Here is an 18,998-nt window from a genome sequence, read left to right as displayed (position 1 = left end):
TTTAAGCCAACGGGATTACTGAAAATACTATCAATAATGTTACTTCCACTGTATTATGACTACTAATTTGGGTGCAAAAATGACGGATTTTCCAAATAATTTCTCACAAAGGATACATCTTTAACATCTGCTGTCTTCCAACGAGTATTAGAAACTCGCTTTTTCAATACATAAAACAAATGGAGCTACTTTAACAAATCATAAATCAACAAAGAAAAATATGCTAATAGAAAGGTTCATTAGTTGCTATGCGAAACCCTCCGCCTGATTCTAGTAAGTAGATCTTCCGGAATGATTCTAGTAAGTAAATATGCACATACCCTCTAAGTATGAGAAAAAAATATCTGAACTAACGAATTCCTACGTACTAAAATGTGTTGTTGTAAATATTTCTATGTGTCAGATCACACAAAAGGCTATACTGTAACCACATCAGAAATACTGCAAAACTAAGGAAAACATTGAATGAAGATAAATAATAATAATACCAAATACCTGTTCGTTCTCGTTTGGAGAAAATTTTGCTTTGCAAGTTTTCAACATGAGTATTCCATGTGGCAATATGAGAAACAGGTTTCGCCTTACGAGAAGACGTCGAAGATGTGGAAGCAGCTATCGATACTGAGTCCAAATAGGAGCTTAAAATAAAGAAATTAACAATGATTACGTGAACAATAGCTCGATCTTTTCTGCAAATAAGATGTGAATAAATATAGCGCAATGTGCAGCATAAGGGCTAACAAATGCTACAAAAAATTTTGACACATAACACATTAACACATTACACTACTTCGTGTAAATCTCGATACAAAATGTGTTAAGCGAGCTTCAAATGAATATAAAATTTGAACAGGTAGATGTATTGCAAGAACAATCGTAAGAATCTAAAACTCAAGTTACAATAAATGTACTATTGTACTTTTTTTTTTCGACTGGCTTTTTACTTTTTTTTTCTCTGGTTTATATTGACCCTACATTCTATTCTTTTCTTTAAAAAATGACTGAGCGGTTAGCGTACGCGCCTTTGACGTGCGAGACCAGGGTTCGATTCCCGGCGAAAGCTCATGTGGTTCGGATTCCATGTTAATCAGTAGGTCTCACCTCATATAGCCTCGCTGCTGAAAGAGACGTTAAACTCAAAATCAACTCAGCTCAACTCTTTTTTTTTAAATAGATACTTATCAATTGAAGGTATATTCTAAAAATAGTTCTCTTGTAGAGCATTTTGTATTGTAGCACGGTCTTCTTCAGTTTTAGCCTCACATTTTTTCTTTCTTTTTGTGCACGGTAAACATAATTCTTTGTTGTTTTTCTCCTCACAGTTTGCCTTCTCACAATCCTTATTTTTGCCATACAAACGAACTTTCTCTTCCTCCTTACAGTTCTTGCTTACACGGAAGTAATTTCCGCATGTAAGGGATTTGGAGATCGTCTAGACATCTTTTATACCGTGTACCTAATACATTATGGATATTCTATCTTCTGTCTTTTTTCTTCTCATTTCTGCGGTCGTTTTGAGCAGTAGGTGAAATCTCTATTTCTTCCTTAGATCAATTTGAAAACATGGTTTGATTCCCTTCTTTGCCTGTTGTACTCTAAATGAAGTTCTGCTCCAAGAGTTTTTACTAGTTCGTCTTCAAAGTTAGCTCGAACATTATATACTATCAGTAGAGCTTTTGCTTCTTTGGCCTTTCAACTTTGACTCTCTCATATAGTTGAGTTCTCTATTTCTCACAAGTCTCTCCATTTCTTCATTTGAGACTATTTCTACAATAAATGTATTTTTAGATTGTTTTATATATTTTTTTCGGAATTCACCGAGGACGAAGTCCCTTATATATATTTTTTTTTTTTTTTTTTTTTTTTTTTTTTTTTTTTTTTAAAGGAAAAGTGTTGGTACAGAGGTTGTTTAGCCTACGTTTGGCCGATTTCGTTCCTTCCCCCTCCCGGGCAGAATGGACTCACCCGACCTGGCTCGTGGCGTCCTGCAGTGTTGTGCAGTGGCTTCCTGGGAACGGAGTTGTTTTTCCGCGCGGACGACAATAACGCACAAAACATAACCATTGTTGTGAGTGTTGTGTTAAATTTGTTTCCAAGTGTGTGGGTTTCCGCTATGTGACCAAAATGTCGCCCAAACTAAGCCGGTTTTGGGAAGGCTATGTTGCGGCTCTTTATGACGCCCACTTTAATGTTTCTGTCATTAGAAAACAGTGCAAGAAGAATGGTTGCAACATCAGTTTAAGTGGAATAAAAAATGTTAATAAGAAGTACAAGGGCAACGAAGCTCCACCATTTGGATCAGCAACGAAGTTGCCTAGGAAGCGGGAATGCACCAAGGCCACCTCCACCATGCAGAGGAAACTTCGCAAAATGGCAATGCAAGAAAATCCGCCAACACAAAGGTGTATAGCTAATCGTCTTGACGTGTCTTTGGGGACTGTGAGCCGAACGTTACACCATCAACTCAAGCTGGAAAAAGTCATGAAAGCTCCAGGCCATCTTCTCACGGATGCCCACCAAAAGGAACGAAAGTGTAACGCCCGGAAGCTGTACGAACGGCATCTGGCAAAACAAAGATGAATGTACGTCGTAACGCTCGATGAAGCATGGATTTACCTTTCCGACTGCAGCAAACCGAGAGCCATCATGTACCGAGTGAAAGGCGCTAAGAACTTCAGACGGTGGGTCCGTGCCTGTAAAGAATCCTTTCCAAATGGGTTCATGGTCGTTACTGGCTACTGTTATCGAGGTAAACTGAACATTCGTAGGGTGGCGAAGAACTGCAAAATAAATTTCAACGAGGTACCTGTTAAATCTCCAGATGCAAGTCCTATGGACTATTGTGGATTTGGATTGCTTAAGCAGGCTTTGGGAAAACTGCGTGTAACAACTGTGGAAGGACTTTGGAAAGCTGTGCAAAGGGAATGGGACAAGATTCCCCTCCTAGTTCTTCAGAGAAGCTTATTACAGTGAAAATTACGCTGTCGGGCTATTGTTAGGAACCAAGGGAAACACATCGAGCACTTACGAACCTGACGCCATGGATTCTTCTAAATTTTTAGTTAAGTCGAAATTGGCCAAATGTAGACTGAATAACCTCTGTATTTGTTTCTCGCTTGTTTAATAATTTAGGTTTTTTCATTCATTCGTTGTTATATAACACTTCTACACACACACACACACACACACACATATATATATATATATATATATATATATATATATATATATATATAATGTGTGTGTGTGACAAGGGATGGAGCGTATACCCACCTAAAAAATTAGCATTACATCACTGGAAGTACATGCAGAGAAAACTAAATACATGGAAGTGCGTCGGGACCGTAATACGGCAAATTATGGATGCGTTAAAATATTAAATAATACTTTTGATAAAGTGGATATTTTCAAATATCATATCTAGGATCAATATTAACAAAGGAAAATCATATTTACGGAGAAATTAAATGTCGACTAAAAGCAGGGAATTCGTTGTTACTATTCGGTTCAAAATCTCTTGTCGTCGCGAAAATATATAAAACGATAATCATGCCTGTTGTTTTGTATGGCTGCGAAACATGATCACTTACTCTGAGGGAAGAACATAGACTAAAAGTATTTGAGAACAAGATTCTGAGACGAATATTCGGACCCAAGAGGAACGGGAATGGGGAATGGCGGAAACTTCATAACGAGGAACTACATAGTTTATATGGTTTACCCAACATTGTTAGGGTCGTCAAGTCTAGGAGGCTTAGGTGGGCGGGTCATGTAGCTAGAATGGAAGAAAGTACAAACGCTTTCAAAGTCTTGACTAGAAGACCAATCAGAAAACGACCATTAGGAAGACCTAGGCGCAGATGGGAGGACAATATTAAGATGGATCTCGCAGAGATAGGAATACAAAGTAGAAACTGGATGCAGTTAGCTAAGGATAGAAATCAGTGGAGAGCTTTTGTGAACGCGGCATTAAATCTCCGAGTTTCATAGGCTATAGAGTTAGTTAGTTATGATATTTAGAAAAATACTAGTAGGCAAATTAGTATTATTTTTTACCTTCAGACAACTTATTTGAATTATATACTGTTCGTGACATTATTTTCGTACTTATTAAAGGCCTGCTTTCACGAAAAAAAAAAAAAATCATTTCTACTTTTATTTCTTAGTTGATATTGATGAAAACTGCTGAAACCCGAATTGTTAGTAGGTATGCTATTCATATAAATTGTAAAATATTTGTAGCGTATCAGTATCTAGCGTTTAATTTATGTTGCATTTTACGGTGATTACGTACATAAAAATATTTCATATTTAAATAGATTTAAGATGCATTACAAATGACTATTTGAAAAAGAAACGAAATTTAGAAAAAAACGAGGCAATTTTTTTTTCTAAAAAAAACGTACATTTCTGAAAAAATACGAACTTTTTTTATTTACAACATTAATAAACAGTGTAACATAAAATATATATATTACTTTCCCAAGTATGAGTGAACACACATATACATATATTTTCAAAGACACTGCTCCCTTCTACCTAAAACTACACATGTGCACAATGGTTCATACCTTCTTTACGCTACTTCGCCAACTATTTGCTTATCCACACAACTTCGCCCACGCTTTTTGCTTATCTCAAGTTATGTGTTTCAATCACATTTCTCCTAAAGATAATTAACATCTATGTTGCACGTATGCCCAACATTTAACTCTCGTGCCGTGTGCAAACCAATCATACCTCTTGTAAAGATTGTAACGCCTTCTTCGTTGCACACGGAAGAGCTTTTATTACAAATGGTTGACGTTTACACATTTGTGTCAAGTGCAGTTTTGCTCACATTAGCACACAGGCTTAAATTGTTTTGTAGTGGATATTTTTGTGTAAGACACATTTTAAGCCCTTTACAAACTCATGTTTTGGGTCTGTTTTTCATTCTTAGTATCACTTCCAGAGTCGCTCATATAAACGAATAGCCCATGTTACGCTGACTTTAATCCTGAGCTAAAGTATCTGACAATTCCTTACTATTCCCCATTCTGTTCGAGTTCTTGTTGAAGTTATCCTACCTCATCCTCTCGGCATAATCGACAATCGATTTCTAAAAGCTTGGCTTCACCCAGGGATCGCAAGAGAAACTGGTGACTAATTTAAACTTAGGTTGAAGTTAGCTTTCCACCAAACTTGGTAATCTGCTTCTGAAATCATAGCTTCAGCCTGCGCTCGCTCCTAAAATCTGCTCCCTTAAAAATCTGGCGGTCAATTTCACTCTTCCTTTTATCTGACTTCGGATCTCTGTTTATAACGTATATACCGTAAAATTCAGGTTAGTACAATCCTATAAAGAGTGCCTGGTTACACTGCACTAACAGAGTGCCTTGGAAGTTAACCATTCAAACGTAAAATTCAGATGAGAGCAACCCTACGAAAGTGCCTGATTAACGCACTAACCACCACGGAGTCACTTTTAAAGGAGTACACTGTACAATCCAAGTTAGGGCAACCTTATACAGAGTGCCTGGTGACATCACACTGCGTGATTCCCTTCTAAACAATACTTCGGCTTTCATACCCGTTTTCCTTGGCGTGAGTTGAATTTTAAACAGGTAAAATATAAGTTGGGGCAGCCCTTTATACAACGTTTAGTTACGACGCAATTCACCTTTAAGCCGAAACAGGCAAGAGGCGGTTTCAAAAATTTGGAAACGCTACACGGAGATCAACAGTGTGTGACTGATGGAGGAATGATTGGCCAAGAATAAGAACAATATGACAGGATTAGCATATCCACCAAGGCTGAAAATATTTGATTTGATTTATAGTTTATTGTCTCTTTCAGTAGCAATACTATATAAGATATGGATGTACGATACGAATCACATGACCTCTAGCCGGAAATTTAACCCGGGTCTCCCACGTCTAAGGCACGTACGCTAACCGCTTAGCCATGAGCAAGCTCCTGACTGAGAGAACCAACCGTTTCATCATCATAGGCATTCTGCCCCTATTGGCAGGTCACTTGCCGCAGCTGAGAAGCTTCCATGCTCAAGGCCCTCCGCTAATCTCTTCGTCTTCACATATAATCTTTCTATTTTTATATCACCCATTAATTGTAGTCTCTTTCGCCCCCTCCCTCTTTTTCCCACCACCATATCTTCTAGGACGTCCCTCATGATACAATTTCTTCTTAGGCAATATCTTAACCAGTTTCTCTTCCTTTTCTTAATACTATCTAAAAATGTTCTTTTCTCCTCCACTATTTCTAACACCCTCTTATTCGTTTCCCGTTCGACCCAACTAATTCTTTCCATTCTTCTCAATACCCGCATTTCGAAGGCTTCCAGTCGATTTTCATCACTTTTACGTAATGTCCACGTTTCCGCCCCACACAGTACAACACTCTATTTTATGAGTCTTTTTCTCAACTCTTTATTCAAGGTTCCACAAAACAGACTTTTCTTTCTCCTAAAGGCTTCTTTCGCCATTCCTATCCTTGCTTTTATTTCACGTTCGCACTTCATGTCATTACTAAGAATACTACTCAGATATCGAAAACTATTCACCTGTTCTATTTTCTCCCCTACCACTTTTATATTTGACACAGACCCCTTCGTTCCAATCACCATGGCTTTTGTCTTTCTAGCATTTATTTTCATCCCATATTCTTCAAAGCCCTTCCTCATTTTTTCTAACATTTTATTTTCTTTTCAGATTCTGCAACAAGCGTCATATCGTCTGCAAATCTTATGCATCTAATCATTCTACCTCCTACCGAAATGCCGTCATCATCATGTAAACTCTTTTTCACTATCTCCTCTAGATAGACATTAAATAGTGTTGGCGAGAGGCAGCATCCTTGCCGAACTCCCCTTCCAATTGCACTTTCTTCCGTCAGTTCTTCCCCTATCCTAACACTTACTTGTTGGTTCATGTATAAGTTTCTTATGAGTCTTCTATCTTTCCATTTTAACCCTATCTTCGTTAGAACTCCCAACAAAAATTCCCAATTCACGCGGTCAAAAGCCTTTTCTAGATCAATAAATACAACGTAGGCCTCTTTCCCTTTTTCTATAAATCTTTCACCGATCGCCCTTAATAATCCAATTGCGTCTCTTGTCCCTAGCCTCTTCTGAACACGAACTGCTCCTCCTCAACTTTTTCATTTGTTCTTCCATATAACCTTCTGTTCAGTATTCAGAGCAGAATTTTAGCTGCAGGAAATATGAGACTAATACTTCTATAATCCTCACATCTCTTTGGGTTCGATTTCTTAGCCATTGGTATCATAATCGTCTTCAGAAAGTCTTCTGGCTATTAAAGACCATTGTACATATGTTCTCTTTTTGCTGTCAGTAAACTAGGGAAAAATAGAGTGGTGGCTTCTCGTTGCCTTCCACCCCGCAGTGTTCCAGCCATTAAAGTCACTCTGACCACGCCTGGGACTAATGTCCAAGTTGCCATACCAATCACTATGATTTCCGACAACTTGGCTACTTGAGAACTGCTGCCTTCTTCCAGAACTCCATTTAGACAAATTCGGTAGGGGTGGCCCTTCTGGTAGTGAACTACCACCGACATAGCTCTAAATTTCACTGTAGCACGTAATCCTCCCCACCCGACATACGTGTCTTCGTAAAGGTGGTGTTTATCGGGGAGGTATATGGGGAAAAAGCGTTTCAAGATGGGGTAGAAACTTCATGTCTTCACCTAACTAGAAACCAAGTCCACGTAAATCATGCGTACACAGGGCCGTCTTAACGCATGGACCTGATGGTCCTTGTCCAAGGACGCCACAATCAGGGTAACATGTATTACGCTTTAGTTGTAGCGGCACCAGTACACTGATTTGACCAGAGAACTATAAATCTGTTAAGATGGTACTGCGTGTATAGTTACTATGTAAAGAGACTGTGACACTAAAAGTTATATTAATTTAATATGCTTATATTCAGTTTTTCTGCAATCAAAGTACAGAGTGGTCAGCGACAATCTGGAAGAAATTATACTATACATGAAAATAAATGTCTAATGAACATGGGTCAAAAGCGTACCTTAGACATTTGATTTCATATCTACTACTACCACCTCTGTTTTCACGTAAGAGTTGGAAAAATCGGCAAAGGCGCTGATAGAATGTCTCATACACATAGAACGATATTATTGTCCGCTCTCTAAAGAACATGTTGAATAATAAAGTAAAATACACATTAAGATAATTATCACTTATTTTATTTATTTATTTTTTTTAATCTTATATATGAAAACGTGCTAAATTATAACCTAAAATTACAAACAATGCCAGAAACAGAACTCACCTTTTCATTGTGCTGCTACTTTGACAAGATGAAAACGAGACTCCAGAACTGACTGACACAGTACTGCTCACGGAATGGACTCTAAAAATACATTTATATAAAACTCTAAATATTTGAAAAATAGTCACTTTTAAAACTGCTTCTTTGTATACTCCAAATATTTCTATTTACTTAAATATTAAAGTCAAGACTGATAGGTTATCAGAGAACTAGAACCAGTTTCAATGTAATTGCGTAAATGAAAGCTTAATTAAAACAATTGAGTGATATAAGAATTTTTAAAGATGAAATAACTCACAACTTTCACCAAAATGATCATTATCTATTCTACACATAGATATCGTACCAGCCGAAAAAAAATCCAGAAATGGCAATTATGGTAATACCTTTTTTTTTTTTTTTTTTTTTTAGTGAATTTTATTTTCTTATCAACGACTACTAATTGCATTACGCAATTCGTTTACTGAAATATATCAGAAACAATTTAATATATTCTAAAAACTGTATTCCATGTTTATATATAAAATAGTTAATTTAGCAAATAATGTCAGTGAACAATAACCTTCCAAACCCATTAATGAACGAATGAATGATTTAATGGGGAGCGTCAACAGCGACGCTATTTGGCCCCGTCACGATAAGATCAGTGATCTATATTAAAAATTCACATTAAAAATTCAAAACAAAACTCTTTTAATAAATGTAGCTGAAATCAAAGTGCTAAAATAAAAACAATAAAACAGAAAAAATATAAATATTATACTTCCTAACTTAGTTTTATATATACACTCTTCGACTACAAACTAATCATTCCATAGTTTGATGTAAATTGTGACAGATATGACACACAAAGTTATATTTTCACTGTAATCACACTGCTCTGAAATCAGAGCCCTGCACGGGCCGGGCGCGCCCGGTTCGGCCCGGTGCCCGGCCCGACCCGACCCGGCCCGACCCGTTTCAAGTAATATCAAACTGGACCGGGTCCTAACCGGGCCGGGCACATTCCGGGCCGAGCCGGGCCGAACCGGGCCGGGCACATTTCGGGTCGAATCGGGCCGAACCGGGCCGGGCACATTTCGGGCCGAACCGGGCCGAGCCGGGCCGGCCCGGCTCGGCCCGGATACTCTGAATTACAGTTCGGAAACTAATGTTGTCAGCCTATTTGTTTTTTTAATGTCCTTCACTACCTCTATTTTTGCCGTGTTTGTACGGTCTTACTGTCAGAATATGTTAATCGTAATGTGTTTGGGAAACTGACTCTTTATTCAAGACTGCGATGTACTGGTAATACTATTACTATTACTACTTCTACTACTACTATTACTACTTCTACTATTACTACTACGACCACTGCTAATACTACTACAAGTGCTAAGACTTCGCGTCAGAGTTGACATGTGTGGTGGTACCGAATTTACCTTCTAAGTACAGAATAAAATGAAGAAATGCTAGTTATTATGGCCGGTCTGCGTAGAATGTGAACCGATGCTTGATCTACGAGGGACAGCAGTGGCTCAGTAGAAAAAACACTCACATCTGGTGCTAGAGGTCGTTAGATCAATCCCTGCTCATGCTATGTGAGCTTTGTGGTGGACATATACCGTGTGCATGGGAGTATCTGGGGTGGTCCCGCTTCCTCCCACTATTTTCTTTCCACCAATTCATCCCATCATTATCCGTACAGCCTGAGCCGTAGTTACCTAAAGAACGTATGATAAAGTCAAGTACTTGACCTAGTAAGTAGAATTTGGTACGCTACCATTAGACCACGGATGCCAAAACCATAAACTGGCGTGGTCATAAGATCAGTGCAATTTGTAGTAATGTTCAATTAGGAAGGCAAATATCGAATGGTGTCACATGTTCATGTATTGTTTACATATAGTATGATGCTAGAAATATAACAAAATATCATGATCAAATAAATCACCAAGTCTCCAGAGTCGATTAGGTGTTCCTGGGACGGTGGCTCAGTGGTTGAGCGTTCACCTCTGGTGTATGGGGTCCCTGGTTCGATCCGAGTTCTCGCCAAGTGAACTTTGTGGTGTACAAACACCGTGTGGGGGGTTCGCGGCGTTCTCCTGTTTCCTTCCACTTTATTCATTCCACTATTTCATTTATTTCTCATCATCACCGTCTCCTTTAGGATAGTCGGCATAACTATGAGACGTAAAAAAAGCTCAAAGATTTCATTTCCATTGTTTTGTTTTCGTATTACTAGTAATAGCAGTAGTGGTATTCGCTAACGTATTAGTATAGTAGCGAAAACAATAAAATCTTACAGTTTTACGTCCCATGCTTATGCCGGTTAGGCTAAAGGAGACGCTGATGATGAGAAATGAATGAAATGGTGGAATGAAAAAGTGGAAGGAAACGGTAGAACCCGAAGAAACCCACGCTCACGTTTGTTTGTCCACCACAAAGCTCACATAACACGAGGAGGGATCGATCCGATGACCTCTAGCACCAGATGTGAGTGCTTTACCTACTGAGCCACCGTTGTCCCTCGTCAAGCATCGGTTCGCATTCTACGCAGACCGCCCATAATAACTAGTATTTATTCGATTTTTTCTGTACTTAGATTGTAAAGTATGTACCACTAGACATCAGGGGTGGATCCAGGGGGGGCGATCGGGGCGATCGCCCCCCCAGAAGAGGAAACTTTCTTATTTTATATATATAAATAAAACTCATCCCAAAGTTTGGAGCCCTTAAAAGTAGCAGTATGACAACCCACCGCCCCCTCCCCAGAAGTCGGTCCTGGATCCGCCCCGGCGGGTCAACTCTGACGCGAAGTCGTAGCAGTTGTAGTAGTAGAAGTAATAGTAGTAGTAACAATAGTAATAGCAGTAATAGTATTAGTAATAATAATAATAATAATAATAATAATAGCAGTAGCAGTAGTAGTAATAATAAGAGTAGTAGAAGTATAGTACTTTACAGTCTTGAATAAAGAGTTAATTTCCCAAACACATTACGATTAACACAGGCTGCCAATATTAGTTTCCGATCCATCTTTCACAGTGTTCGGGCCGAGCCGGGCCGGCCCGGCTCGGCCCGAAATGTGCCCGGCCCGGTTCGGCCCGGCTCGGCCCGAAAAGTGCCCGGCCCGGTTCGACCCGGCTCGGCCCGAAATGTGCCCGGCCCGGTTCGGCCCGGCTCGGCCCGAAATGTGCCCGGCCTGGTTCGGCCCGGCTCGGCCCGAAATGTGCCCAGCCCGGTTCGGCCCGAAATGTGCCCGGCCCGGTTCGGCCCGGTTAGAGCCCGGCCCGTCGGGCCGGGCCGGGTCGAGCCGGGCACAGAATTCAGATCCATCCGGGCCGGGCCGGGCCGTCTTTGGGCCTGGGTTTGCAGGGCTCTGTCTGAAATGTCAACTTTATTGTTGTATTTGTTCAACTTCTTTTTTCTTTCTTACTGGCACATGTACGAGTACTATACATTTACAACATTATTCACTTTATAATTAATATACAAAAATTGTTCGTTTCACTTACCTTCTTACATATTTACTGTTCATATTAATACAATATATGACTTGGTTCTCATCGCACGTAACAACGATAGAATTATTTTTCGCAACAGTTATCATCTTGAATAAGCCTGAGAGAAGCAGTTGTGTGTTGACTGAAATAATTGACCGCAGATTATACGTTGCACAATGTCGGGCATCATCTAAAGAATATGTGTCTGTAATTCGATGTTAAGGAAAATACTTTATTTAGAATATAAGGAACTTGTTATATTTTCATTTTTATACCCCTACTTTGTTCTATTGAGAACAGGATTGAATATAGTTGCCGAGACAATGGAGTGGTTTTCTTCTTTTTTACTATAATATTTTTTGTAACTATAATCTCTCTCCTTCCAACAGAGAGGCATCAAAAAGTAGTCAATCTCAAGCCATATCAATAAGTTAAGCCGAGTATTTGTGCCAATAACACATTTTACATTTTTTCACCTTATACAAATTAAAAGCTTATTTACTATGACAATTTCTGAAGCAAATTCATATGTAGTGTATTAACTATTCGAATAATTGATAAGAATTTATCTATTATCAATTTTAGGAATTATAATAATTATTAGCAGTATTTTGCTAATAATTATTAGCAGTATTTTGCTAGTGCTTAGCAGTATTTAGTAAGTGCATTCACACTTATCATTCAGAACTTCATGTGATTTGTATTACGTTTCAGGACAATACAATTTTTTTAACTGGTATCAAAAGGTGCCTATAAGGAAGAATACATTAAGAAGGAAGGAAAACTACGCACTAGCTAGGATGAGATGGCTGATAGAACGCTCATTAGTGTTTTCGAGTCCAGTTCCCCCAAGTGATCTTTGCGATGGACAAACACCGCGTGAGTGGTTTTCTCGGGGGCTTTCCCGTTTGCCGTTTCCCATTATTATCCATCTGATCACCGTCTTCGTTAGCCTCGGTGCATGATCATGGGACGTTAAACTAAAAAAAAAAAAAAGAAAAAATACCTGAATTTTGGAATTGAATAAAAAAGTAAATAAAAAAGTTAAAGCACAACGCAGACCGCGTGGAGGCAATATATAAAGACGGTCTCAAAACAATTGTCAGTGGCAGTCGTATTTCCGAACAACGCCAAGAAGTGCCCCAACAATGATGGAGAGTATAGTTGAACTCATTAGCTAACAATAAAGCAGTGTGCGAGATAGTTTGAGTTAGATTAAGTAAACAATTTATGTAAGCACACCTAAGGAAATTCGGAAAGATCTACGTTAATTTTTCTGAAGGTTGTCCATGTGTTCGTGATTAGAAATATTCAATGTTGCAATTCGTTGGTTACATTGATTTTTTTAAAAAAAAATTAAGAAAAGAAAAGAAAACAGCGAATGAAGTATAATGAAAAATTTTGAGCTTTAGCATATAGGTGTGGTTTAGCGTCCCTTTCAGCACTGTGGGTATATAAGATGTGTACTTACAGCTTAAGGTGGAATTCAAACCACCACTGTAATGTGTTCATGGAATTCGAACCATCACTGCAATGCGTTCAAATTTGAAGACTGTCCCACCGAGAGTCGAACCTAGGACCCCGTGCATCCTAGGCGCGCCCATAATCACTAGACCGGCGGGAAGGGATACAATGTTGTAATTTAAGTACCGTAGATGCGGGCTACTTGGACCCAATTTTGCAACAAATTCGTTCTTTCGGCCTGTTTTCATCCACGAAAACTTAAAAGTTATTGTCATAACCTATATTAAGTGGAACTACAGGCTTTATTGCACATATCGAGGACAGTTTTAGTTACATGTATTGAAAACAAAGCACAGGCGATTATTGTAAAAAATGGGTCCAAGTAAGACTCGCGTTCGGGCTACTTGAACCCACCCCTATATTTTCCTACAGAAAACCATTGAAATCTGTTCTGAGACTAAGTAGGACGTAGGTGTTCCAAGAATAACACTTTTTATTTACTGCAAACTACAAAGAGAACATGTTAAGAGATACTATCAAATATAATGATTGTAATAGCTGATTACGTTTCCTTCTACAGCAGCACGAGCCCTATCTATATTAGCAGCGAATCTAGTCGTTGACTGGAGCTGCATTTTCTAAAATAACTTCACTCAATCTGGACTGGGAAGATTGTCTTAGAAAGCAATGACAGTTCTCCCATGCATTGCTAAATAGGACTTCAGAATAAATCTGAAATCAAGTTAATTAACGAGGAATCCGAAATCACAAACTTTATCAAGATGACTAGCGAAGGCTAATTCTTCTTCTTCAGTGAACACTTTCAGATGGCCTGGATTCTGCCTTGACCTATTCTTTAATATTCTTTCTATGGTGGAACGACTTATCTTGAAGTGAACTTCTGTTTCTATTTGCGACATTTTCCCCGACTGAATTGCTGGTAAACATTCTTCAAGCTGTTATGAAAAATCAGCATATTTTCGACCTGCAAGCAATCTTTTATATTGATGTACCATTTTGTACCGGTATCCTTAAGGAAACAATGAAAAGTCCTTACTTGTGTGACACGTGACAACAGACCCTTATTTTTCATTGATAAAGATAACAAAGGATGAGGTGGGATAAAGATAACAAAAGATGTGGGACAAAATATCCATGTTTTCCAGGTCATATGACAACACTTCATATATTGTATAATGCAATTACGCACACATCTTATTGTATATGAGAAAGTTTACCATGTCAGTTTCATTAACCTATATGTAACTACTTATGTGTTTACTTAGCATTGGTTCCACTTCCTTGCAAATAGTGTCCACACATAAAAGTTTGGCGCTCAATAAATACACTCTTTTCGTCAACGACCTTTCTCACCAATGCTGCTCAATCGTAGCCTACCACAGAACTAGTTTCAATGTGTGTACGCCTGCATTATGATCCCATCTAACGGATCTAACTGTAAACCAACTCATTATTGCATTGCATATGGGACTTTAAACGAGATTTTGCTATGGGTCCAAGTAGCCCCTTAAGGGTCCAAGTAGCCCGCAATTACGGTACGATTCTACAATTTAAGTAACAACATTTATTTAATGTGGAAATCTAGAAAGTAAAACTTTCTCATTTTTATAATTATCTGGATTCATTTTCTTATCCTTTTCTTTATTTTTAGGTGTCATGCACTTCTACGGCTTCTTCCTGTCTCAAATGGCATAAGAACGATTTAATTTCTACAATGTGCCTTCGCCAGTAGATTACTTGAAATGATTGCGAAAATAAGACTTTTAGATAAAATAGATATTTGCGTTGCATTAACTTTTGTTTTCCCGTTATATTTTTAGACGTTTTTGTACCCTTTATGCCATTCTCCTTTCTTTTTCATTTTGTACTTAAGTTTTAATTTTCTATGTTTGTTTCTACTTCACATAGTTTCTCCAAACGTTCTTAAGTTCTACATATGATATAACATAAAAGGTTCCATTATTATGTCTTCAAAAAATTTGCTGGCTGTAAATAATGCGCAAGTTGACTTTGGATACAACATTTTGTTTCTTTCTTACATATCCAATTCTTTCCTTAAGAATCACCAGACCTTAAATCAGAATCAGAATTCAAACCTATTATTACAACTTTGTCTCTGCAATTACATAACAAGTTTGTCACAGACTAGTTTAATTTGTAATGTATTGAAGATTTTCAAATTAATTGGGCAAAACTTTCACTTCTTTTCACTATCTTCAACAAAGATCTAATGCAGCAATGATCTTTGTGGAACACAAATTTTTCATTAAGTGGTAGAGAAAAAAATGTTTCGAACTCCGTTCGCATGACTCATATACATATTGAAATAATGTTCTATCACAACTTTCCTTTTGCAGACATTCGATCAAACCAGAAACATCTAGCACCAGAGTTAAGCGCTCTATCACTGGACCCCAACAAGAACAGAAATGGTGAAGGAATCGTTTAGAAAAGGAAAGGAAAAATGTATTTTATGGATTATTATATAACAGAGAAGACTCCTCAATATTTCGTGTGGGGGGCGCGGTAGCTCAGTGGTAGAGCGTTCACCTCTGGTACTTGGAGTCTCTGGTTCGATCCCAGTTCGCGCCGTGTGGACTTTGTGATAGACAAACACCGTGCTCGTGGGTTTTCTCGGGGTTCACCCGTTCCCTCCTACTTTCTTCATTCTACCATTTTCACTCATTTTTCATCATCATCGTCTCCTTTAGCCTAACCGGCATAAGCGTGGGACGTAAAACTTAAAGATTTCATTTCATTTTATTTCAATATTTCGTGAGGAATGTTGCACTGTGGCGAAACTGAACATATCATCGTCGTACAGAACTTCCTGAAGCCACCTCCTTACAATACTATACACAAAAAGCACAGTAAACGATTTTAACAGACTCTGTTTCGCGAAACTAATATCAAATACCTTTCCACTAGCCATTTTACGGAAACTGACTGTTACAACTTTTAGTCCAACATTCCAAGCCAATTTAAATAGATCTTATAGACAATTTTAAAAATATACTATTATAGAAAATTTTAATAAACACCGTAAGTCTTAGTAAAAATACATATGAAAATTTAAAATGTACTATATGGTAACAATTAGCACATAGGGAAAATGTTAAGAGTCGGAATCTAACTTTGACAGAAAACAAGTTTATTTTGATAATTTGTTTATTTCCTACATATGCTGTTTTTTTCTTATTAGTTTTAAAATCTAACCTTACTTTTTCCGCTGAAAACCCACAAACCACACGAAAACTAGGTGTGGTTCTAACACACTACACAGAAATCTCGGGTAATCTTTGCATTCCATGATATTAAAACAAGTGTTTAGAATAAATCCCAGAACCGTAAATACACAAAGATACGAATAAGAAATACGAAACTAAACCCAGAGGATCTGTACAAAGGTGTAAGTGAATTCTAAAAGAACCTCAAACCTGGATGAATATATTTAGTATAAAATGAGAACGTAAACAGCTGATCCCGGAAACGTTTTGAATAGGTTGAAGTGGTATTTCGATGATCTGAATATACAATAAATATGCAGGAACAAAAGCTGGGAGGTAAAAAAGTGATTATCTTCATCATGGTAAGTGTTCTACCATCGCTGGCCAATCACCTGCCAAACTGGAGAAACTTCAATGCAGCAGGATATCTTCCTAGAATCTTGTTCTGGCATAAGCTCACATTAATATCATCGTGAATTGCTATCTTCATCTTTTCCTCCTACTTTTACTTCTTTTACATTATTAACAGCTATAATTTCTTTTCACATATTTCTAAACCGTTTCTTACATTTTTCTTAACGATATCCATTATTTTTCTTCTCTCTCCAATTTACTCTAACATTTTCTCATTAACTTTTCGTTTCATCTTGCTAATTTTCTTCATCTTCTCTATATTCATATTTAACACTTCCACTGATTTTCACTGATCTCTCATAGTGCTTATGTTTCTGTCTCATGTAGAACAATATTCCGCACGAAGCATTGATGAGCCATTTTCGCTATGTAACAACCCCTAAAAAATATTCTTTTCCTAAATGATTCCTTCGAAATTCATATTTTTGCTAGGGACACCGTGGCTTAGTGGTAAAACGCTCATTTCTTGTGCGAGGGGTTCATAACTTTAAATGAAAAATGATTTCTTTTTTTACTTTGTCTCACTCTTATGTCTTTTAGGCTGAAAGACTTGAATCATTAATTAAAGTGAATAATAATAATAATAATAATAATAATAATAATAATAATAATAATAATAATAATAATAATAATAATAATAATAATAATAATAATAATAATAATAATATTGCACAAACTTCTAAAATTTTAATAATTAAATACTCAGATATTTAAACATTACATTATTTCTCTAACATTCGACAGTCAAATTATTTGATTTGAATTTATATCGAACAATGTATTGTTTGACGTAACAATTTAGAAGATTTAGAGAATACATATAATTATCAAAACATCGAAATATATATAATTTAAACAAATGTACAAAAGTTTAAAATATCAAATAAATAATTCACTTCCCTACCTACACAAAAAGGTATTCACCACAAGGAATTTCATATTACCTGAGAGTGATTTAAAAGAAAAACTATTGTCCAGGGAGTAATAGATATCAGTTCCTTTCCAAGTGGTAAAGTGCCAAAGATGGATGAGATGTTGCCACTTTGGATAGGAATAGCTATGCGTTGTATTAGAAAAGGTGTGGAACGAAATTCGCTGGAAACGAAATAAATGCATCTTCCAACTTCCCTAATAAATTCAAGACTTCTTTCACCCCAAGCGTCACTACTCTTAATAGCAATTGGAGTGAAAACAAAATTTTCGAGAAGGTTGTTTATTTTCTTTGCTTTCCAGTTTCTCTGGGATTGGAACAGTTCCAGAGTTCATTACAGATAGAGGAAGACTTGAATGAGCGTATGTAAAGTCCCATAACAAGCATTTACATTTGATCCATACAGAACAGATGTTGCAGAAAATGAGGAAAAAGAAGACGCAGTAACAGGTTGATACGGAAGAGGGCAGAAAGAAATACAGAAAGTTAAAAAACGAGTTGCGAAGGGAAACAGACTGAACAAGGAAAAAGTTCTACAAAAGAAAATGAGAGGATATTGAAGAATTAGAAAGAGTTGCGAAATATGAAGGAATGTACAAGGAAGTGAAATCTACAGAACTTCGGAGAAAATAAGGGGGTATTGCGATGGCAGTAAAAAATAAGAATGGAAAGGTAGTCAGCGACAGAAGTGGTCTTAGGAAGATGGAAGAAATATGTTGAGGACTTATATGAGAGTAGGGATAGATCATGTGGCCTAGATGTTGAAGTAGAAAATGAAGTAGGTCGGGATGATAAAGGGTTTAGTATTTCATGGAATGAGTTTGAAAAAGCTATATCCAAGATTAGGAATGGAAAAGCAACCGGGATAGATAATATACCATTCGAATTCATTAAGAATATGGGAAACAAAGGCAAGAAAGAATTGTTCCGACTCTGCAATGAAATATATGAAACAGGACAAGGCCAAAAGAAATCCTGAAGACGATCATGATACCGATGGCTAAGAAATCGAACCCAAAGAAATGTGGGGATTATAGAACTATTAATCTCATATCACACACAGCAAAAATTTTGCTTCGAATACTGAAGAGAAAGTTGTACGGAAGAACAAATGAAAAAGTTGAGGAGGAACAGTTCGGGT

At 37.4% G+C, this 18,998-nt stretch overlaps 1 protein-coding gene across 1 annotated transcript in view; it reads right to left on the bottom strand.

The window, feature by feature from the left end:
• Window positions 1-352: 352 nt before the first annotated feature.
• LOC145679799 (uncharacterized) overlaps window positions 353-18,998 on the bottom strand; it is a 65,425-nt gene continuing 46,779 nt past the window's right edge. Inside the window, exons 4-6 of the mRNA XM_081750339.1 lie at window positions 11,813-12,005; window positions 8,316-8,396; window positions 353-638 (exon numbers count right to left, since the gene is read on the bottom strand). Coding sequence (XP_081606465.1) covers window positions 368-638; window positions 8,316-8,396; window positions 11,813-12,005 — 545 coding nt within the window. The 3' untranslated portion in view covers window positions 353-367. The remainder of the gene's footprint in view (window positions 639-8,315; window positions 8,397-11,812; window positions 12,006-18,998) is intronic.

This window comes from Thermobia domestica, chromosome 2 (genome assembly GCF_964235325.1).
Source record: "Thermobia domestica chromosome 2, izTheDome1.hap1.1, whole genome shotgun sequence".
Classification (NCBI taxonomy): Eukaryota; Metazoa; Arthropoda; class Insecta; order Zygentoma; family Lepismatidae; genus Thermobia; species Thermobia domestica.
This window is presented reverse-complemented; position numbering and strand designations above follow the sequence as displayed.